Consider the following 7585-nt stretch of genomic DNA (forward strand, 5'->3'; position numbering starts at 1 on the left):
ATTTAATTTTAATTAATATTTATTTTTATTAATCCCTCTGTCCTTTGTATATGCTCTTAATTGCCTAATTATGTGAAAGTTCTTATGAATTACAAGTATCATCTGTAGGAATATAAAACTGCTTATATTTTCCTTTTTACTTTTCCCATTTACCTTTTTATATTTCTCTTAAGTCTTGTATTTGAAAGTCAAATTTTCTGTTCAGCTCTGGTCTTTTCATTAAGAATGCTTGCAAGTTCTCTATTTTGTTAAATATCCATTTTCCTCTCTGAAGGATTACACTCAACTTTGGTTGTAATTGTAGCACCTTTGCCTTCCAGAATATTATATTACAAATCTTCTGATTCTTTAATGTAGAAATAACTAAATATTGTGTTATCCTGACTATGGCTTGATACTAGAATTGTTTCTTTGTGGTTGTTTGTGATATTTTCTCCTTGACTTAAAAGCACTGGAATTTCTGATAGTTCTCCAGTAGAGATCTCTTTTAATGAGTAATCAGTAGATTTTTTTCAGGGCAGTTTTCTTGAAAGATGATATCTAAGCTTTTTTTTTTAATCGTGGCTTTCAAGTAGTTAAGTAATTTTTAAACTGTGTTTCATGGATCTGTTTTCCAGGTCAGTTGTTCTTCGTACCTCCTTTACCATTTATCCTACTCTGTTTTTTCTTCAGTATTTTTTGTGTCTCCTTTACCAAGCTGTTGATATGTTTTTCATGATTTTCTTGCATTACTTTCACTTTATCTTCCCAATTTTTCCTCTACTTTGTTTCCTTGATTTAAAAAGTCCTTTTTGAGCTCTTCCATGTCTTTTTTTTTTTTTTTTTTTTTTTGGAGGCTTTAGATGTAGAAGTTTTCACTTTGTTTTCTTCTGAGGATGTTTTGATTTTCTTTGTCCCCATAATTCTGTGTTGAGGATTTTTTCTGTTGTGTGTTCATTCTCCTAGCCCATTACTTGACTTTTAACATTAAAGTAGGACTCTTCATCCGGAGTAGAGGAGGCCCTGTCACAAGCTTCAGGGGGTTTGTGCGGCTGTTTTCAGAGATGTTTCTAGAGTCGCGCAAGTTTTCCGTTCTTCCAGGGTAGTGTGATCTAAGGAGAGGTGTTTGCTCCTCCTGGGCTGGGCTCTTGTCTGCGCTGGAACCTGAGGAGGGGCCCCGCTCCACTGTGGCCCCAAGTGCTGATCCTCCTCTCTCTGGGGCTGCCACCCAAGACCACAGCCCAGAGCCGAGTGTGGGCAAAGCAACAGGCTCCTGCCTTGGTGTTAGCAGAGACGCCTGTCATCCCCCGACTAGTTCCCCCTTACTCTCGGTGGCTGGGCTGACTCAGGGCTCCCAAGGCGGCTCCTGGTTTGTGGGAGCCGGGGCTAGGGCTGGGCTGGACTGCCCCGCTCTCACCCTGAGGCATCAGACCTTTCTTGCTGATCTTCTCCGTTGTCCTGGGCTGAAAAATTGTCCCACTTTGTCTTTTTGTGGTTCTGATGTTTAGAGTCATTAAAGTACTTGGAGGGATTTGGGGGGTGTGTGGGTGATTTCCTTAACTCTGCCTCCCCCCAAGTCCTGCAGGAGGCTTTTTCTGGACCCGGGACCCCTTCCCCACTGCTATGTCCCTGACTTAGGATCTGCTGTGTGCGCATTTTGAGCATTTGTGCTGTCTCCTCCGTTAGCTGGGGCTCCTTGAGGGAAGGAACTGAGTTTGGTCTGTTTCTCCTTGGGTCTCAGCACAGGGTCTGGCACATAGTCGGTGCTCCCTAAATGCTTGTTGACCAGATGCCCACAGGGCAGGCAGGAAGGTAGGACTTCTGGCAGGGCACCTCTGCCTCCTGCTAGCATGGCTTCCCTGGAAGAGCCATCGCCTGCCAGCCCAGGTCCCAGAGCCAGCCAGTGCTGGGGCCCCTGGCGCTCCAGGCAGTTCTCTGAAGGAGCCTTGTGGTTGTGGAGGGAGAAGGGAAGCTCCCATAACTTGGGCTCGACCCTCTTCCCTGACGCCCCCTCACCCATCTTCGGTCATCTGTGAGCATGGTCCTCCCGGCTCAGGAGTCTGAGCACTCGGCAACAGCCAAGCAGGGAGCAGTTCCTTATCTCGGCTTCCGCGCCTTTCTGAAGAAGCCCCTCATATTCATTGGCCCTGTCATCTGGCTGAGGAGAGAGGGACTGACCTTTCTGAGATCCAGCCTTAATGTCCCATCTCCTTCAAAGGCGATTTTTCTCGGTTGGTGGGAGTGGGGGTTGTTGTTTTGCTTTTTGGGGTGTGCTTGAGATCTTTCCCCAGGCTAGGGCCAAACCCTGTCAGATTCAGTTGGCAAGATTGACCCAAGACTACTTGGCCCCCCCAGAGAGCCTGACTCCCTCACCTCGGAGGGATCCCCAGTGGGGCTCCGGGAGAGCAGCAAGAGAGAGGAATCAGTCCCAGGGCCAGAGCCTCCCTCCCTTCCGGCTCTCACAAAGGTGGCAAGAAACTGCAGCTGGTTCCAGTAGCCTGTGGAAACCCATCACGTCCTGGAGCCACTTCTCTCACATAGCAGGCCCAGAGAAGTGGCCCGGAGAGGGCTCGGGGCCTGGAGAGGGCTCAGGGCCGGAGAAAGCTTGGGGCTCAGAGAGGGCTGGGGGCCTGGAGAGGGCTCGGGGCTCAGAGAGGGCTGGGGGCCCACAGAGGACTCAGGGCCCAGAGAGGGCTTGGGACTCAGAGAGGGCTGGGGGACCACAGGGGACTCGGGGCCCGCAGAAGACTTGGGGCTCAGAAGCCCTGGCAGACAGGTAGTGTGTTGTGGTCCACATTTTGCAGCCGAGCAGACCAGTGCTGAGAGAGGTAACAGGTCTCATCCGGGGTCCCTCAGCTGTGTGAGAGCCGGGTCGGGCAGGCCAGGACGAGAGCCCAGATGTCCTGACTCCGAACTCCTCATCTGCCGCTCGTCCCTTCCATTCCCTCCGAGCACAGCCAGGAGAAGCCGCCTCCTCGCCCTGGTTCTGAGCCAAGGAGTTAGGCGGGCTCTCGGCACCTGATCCACCTTGGGTGACAGCACGTGCTCCTGTGTGGTGGAAGAAGGACTGGAATTTCAGGGGAAGGGGGAGGAAACTTTGGCTTGCACGTGGGCAGGACTTCCTGGCAGCACCTTCTCTTGTGTCTCAGGCCGCTGCTGTGGGTGAAGGGCCCTTCTAAGAATGGAGGGTCAGCCTTGGTCTTCCTCTGCTGGTCATAGGGGACCTAGGGGAAAGCATGGCAGTGACCAGAACCCTAGTGCTGGAGGCAGGAAGGCTTCCAGCCTCAGATGCCCCCTGGCCTTGCCACCCAAGCACATCATGTAGCTTCTCCCTGCCTCAGTTTCCTCTTCTGTAAAAGGGGAACGACAAAAGCTCCTGCCTCCAGGGCTTGCTCTGAGCATCAGGTGAAGTGCGCTGGGCAAACCGTAAGGCCATGTCCAAATGCGCGCTGTGGTGGCTGGGGGCTCCTTGCTTAGCCCTCTGCATTCCCTCTCTCCACAGATCTGAATGCATCAACAAATTTGCCTCTGTCTTCGGGACCATGCCCCTCAAGGTGGTGGAGCACCGCGCCGACCCTGTCCTGTACAAAGATGACTTCCCCGAAAAGCTGAAGAGCTTCCCCAACATCGGCAGCTTGTGAGAGAGATGCCCGCTGCGGGACTGGGGCTTCGAGGCACGGGTGAGGGCCCTCGAGGGGGCCTCCAGGTAGGGGGTGAGCCGGGCACGATCTGCGTTCCTCTCTCCCTCGGAAGGCCGGCCGCTAACCTGGGTCTCGCCTAAGCTAACAGACAGCGTGTTCTCTGCTGACCCCATTTGAAAATGGAAGGCTGAGTCCGTAGCATCTCTCTGTGCAACAGACTGAAGTTCCAGGACTTCTGGCTTGTTGTGACTCTGTCTGTTCTAGCCTTGGCACATTGGATACATCATCTGCCTACAATTTTAGCTTCAGGAAATTGTGGGGAAAAAGCACCCCCATCTCACTTTTACTTTTTCCAAATCGGTGGGCTCTTTGGGGAAGAAAATCCCTAACTTGGACTCAAATACCAAACAGCAAATCATGATTATAGGTGATACATTGGCTGCAGCCTGGGATCATGGGACTTGGTTCAAGAATTGGGGCTTGGAGGCCCCTTGTGCACCATGTACTATTGTCCTGGTCTGGCTTTTTAATATAATTAAATTTTATTTTTTACCTTTTCCCCTGGCTTATCATTTAATACTAATTCTAGTCAATCAGAAGGGACATCTTTTCCCTCTCTCTATATGGATTTGTTTCTAGTCTTAGTTACCTTCTGTCTCTGAAAATCACAGCTACTAGATCTGGAAGGAGATATGACCAGAAGCTAATATTGCCATGGCCTCCCTTGGGACTACTGGGCTGGGAGGTGGAACGTTAGAGCTGCATGGTGGGAAGCAGAGCTGAGATGGTGGAGCATCTTGGAGGAATGCTCCACTCCCTCCTCTGCTCCAATAAAAAGCCTCCAAAGAGCTCTGGAAAGTGCACCAGGCTGAAACCTGAAGGGGAAATCCAAGAAAAAGTCACAGTGAGTCATTTTTTCGATTGCAGCTTGGCACAGGGATCCAGACTGAGAGATTTATGAACACCAGGAATAGGGGTCAGGCCGGGTTTCTGGGGTTTCATGGAACACTGTAGGGCCCAAACTGAGGCTGTGAACCAGTGCAAAAAAATATTCCAGATTCAGACCAGGACACCGTGTGCAGGGTGGGGAAACAGGTGCCTAGCACAGGGGAGGGGTTTAGAGATAAGAGATGGCCACGAGTCCTAAGCTGTGTACTGAGCAAGGAGTAAGTAGCTAATGTGTCACTCAGATCCCAGGAGCAGGTAAGGTCTCAACTTCAGCTTCTAGCCAGGACTGGAGCTACAGAAGAATAACCAGAGCAGAAATCTGAGAGGGAGCTTATAGTTCTGTCACTGGGCCAACAGAGCTTCCCAGCTGGCTGATAATACCTGAATCTAGCAGCAGTCTATTGTTACTTAGACCCAAATCCAGGTCCGGAACTTAGACCAGGGAGCAGCAGCCTGACTTTGCCTTCATTGGAAGTATGAATCCCTGAAAGCTTGTTGTCATCCAAAATTCTAGGATAATACAACATGTAGGCCTTCCCTTCAAAAGTGTAGATGCCTGACCTTAATATTCTGGATGAAGTCAGAAAGCAGGCTGCAAGAAGGAGCAAAAAATCCCACCAAAAAAAGCATTTCTCCTGTTCACCTCCCCAATTAAAATCTATTAGGCCCATAATAATGGTCAAGACACAAACCCAAAGGAAGAGAATTACTCTAAAACAACTACAAGTAAAGCCTCAAAGAAAAACACAGCTTAGGCACAAATTCAGCTAGAAATCTTGGAAGAGATGAAGAAAGAGTTTAACCTCCCCCCCCCCGTTTTTTTTTTTAATGAAATGGGAGCACTAGAGAAAAAAATGGAAAAGAAAGAGAACTATTGGAAGAAAAAATTGGAAAGGTTATTAACAGCTTGGCCCAGAAGGTACAAAACCTGGCCCAGAATACAAACTCCTTGAAAATGAAAATAGATAAATAGAAACCAGTGATTCCATTCAATAAGAAATATTAAAAACAAAATTCAAAGCCTGAAAAAGGAAGAAAATGCAAGGTGTTATTTAACAAAAACAAATGACCTGAAAAAAAAGGTTGAAGAGAAAAAATGTAAAATCATTATACTATCTGAACACTTTGATATTAAAAAAAAAAACTCCTCAGAGATCATATTCAAATCTTAAAAGAAAATTGCCTACTTCTCCTAGAACCAAATGGCAAAGTATAAACAGAAAGATTCCACCAGTCACCTGCTGAAAGAAATCTTCTAATCGAAAAACTCAGGAACATTCTGGCCCAAATCTAGAATTTCCAAAGCAAAGGACCAAAAAGAATGAATTCAACCACTGAGACACAATAGTCAGGGTCACATACAATGTAGCAGCCATCTCCACAAAGGAACAGAGAGCTTGGAATATAATTCAGAATGCAGTAGTTATAGGCTTAATTTATCCAGCAAAACCAAATATAATCCTACATAGGAAAAAAGAACCTTTAATGCAATAGAGGACTTTCAACCATTTCTCACATAAAGACAAGGGCTTTTAATAATTTTGAAGTTAAACATGAGTGAAGAGAAACAGAAAAAGCCAAACAAATGAACAATCACGGGATTAAACAAAGATAAACTGCTTACATTCAAATGTGAGGAGATGATAAATGTGTCCCCTCTGAACCCTGTTCTCATCAGAGGTTTTAGGGATCTATTAGACAAAAGACCTGAGAATACTTCTGTTATGTCTTGATGATCTAAAGAGAAAAATGGAAAGAGAAAAAGAGGATAGGAAGTTTAAGGGATAACATCTAGGGTAGCCAAGAAGACATCTATATAGACAAGAAGAAGAAAGTAGGGAAGAGAACTGATGCTTGAACTTCTCACCTGAACTGGTCACAGCGGGGAGAAATAGATACAGAGTTAGATATAGAAATACCTTTCAAAAGGGAAACTTGAGGGGAAAAGGAGAATGGAATTAGAGGAAAGGCAGATTGTGAGAGGGATTTCTCCTAAGTGAAACAAACCAAAGATGTACAAAAATGTACAAAACCCCCCAGATTTCTTTTGAGGTGACACCGAAAGAGAATTGGAGTGGCTGCCCATCAATCGGATAATGGCTAAACAAGTTGTGTCATATAAATATGATGAAACACTTTAAAGGGCTGAAACTCTGAGTTGATGCACTGAGGTTGGACAACCAAGCACTTAAGGCTAATTACCGATTGGCCAATACTCTATTAGCATATGCTTGGAAAATGGCCCTTCCCACTATTCTGTGCTGGTTCAATCTTTTAGTGTATACAGAGAATTGTGGGAAGGATTAGGGGGTGGAGTAAGACAAGCCAGGGTCACTTTGGTGGTGGAAGAGGAAAAGGAAGGTCACAGAGATCCTGTGTCCATTCCCTTCACTTCTACCCCTAAACACCAAGAATAAAGACCAAGGACTTTTGCTTCTCCTGATTCCTGCTGATTCTAAGGTACCCAGGGTACTAACTCGGTCTTCACAAAACACAATTATATTTTTAGAAATGCTGAGCAGGATGATTTCAGAGAAACCTGGGAAGATTTATATGAACTGATGATGAAGTGAATAGAACCCAGAGAACAATGTATATAACGACAATGATAAGGGAAAGACAATTAACTTTGAGAGACACGATTGTATATCTGTTCTTAAAACTAAAAATTCCCATTTCTATTATTAGTCGTGAGAGGGGAAATAGAAATTCTTTACCAGCACAAAAGAGGTTCTAAATGTTGAACAAATTCTGAAGTTTCAAATGAGTTTAGTTTTCCTTCAGAGAGAAAACTATAAAACTATTTTGGGAAGGTCTGAAAGGAATCGACTAGCACTGAACCCTCCTATTCAGGATCCCAGTGATAAAAGCCCTGGGCATCCTAGCATCTCCAAGAAGGTCCCATCATGTCTTTTAATTATTTTTGTTTACTGGATTAACTGGCTAATGTTTAATCCTGCATCACTAAGGAAAATGAGACCCAGAAAATAAGGGCTTTAGGATTTAGAACCGGAATG

At 46.1% G+C, this 7585-nt stretch overlaps 1 protein-coding gene across 1 annotated transcript in view; it reads left to right on the forward strand.

Moving 5' to 3' along the window:
• The window catches only part of EXT2 (exostosin glycosyltransferase 2), a 164865-nt gene extending 160688 nt beyond the window's left edge, over nt 1–4177 (forward strand). Inside the window, exon 14 of the mRNA XM_051966637.1 lies at nt 3482–4177. Within this exon, the coding sequence (XP_051822597.1) occupies nt 3482–3620 (139 nt within the window). The 3' untranslated portion in view covers nt 3621–4177. The remainder of the gene's footprint in view (nt 1–3481) is intronic.
• The last annotated feature ends 3408 nt before the right edge of the window (nt 4178–7585 follow it).

Source organism: Antechinus flavipes, chromosome 6 (genome assembly GCF_016432865.1).
Source record: "Antechinus flavipes isolate AdamAnt ecotype Samford, QLD, Australia chromosome 6, AdamAnt_v2, whole genome shotgun sequence".
Taxonomy (NCBI): domain Eukaryota; kingdom Metazoa; phylum Chordata; class Mammalia; order Dasyuromorphia; family Dasyuridae; genus Antechinus; species Antechinus flavipes.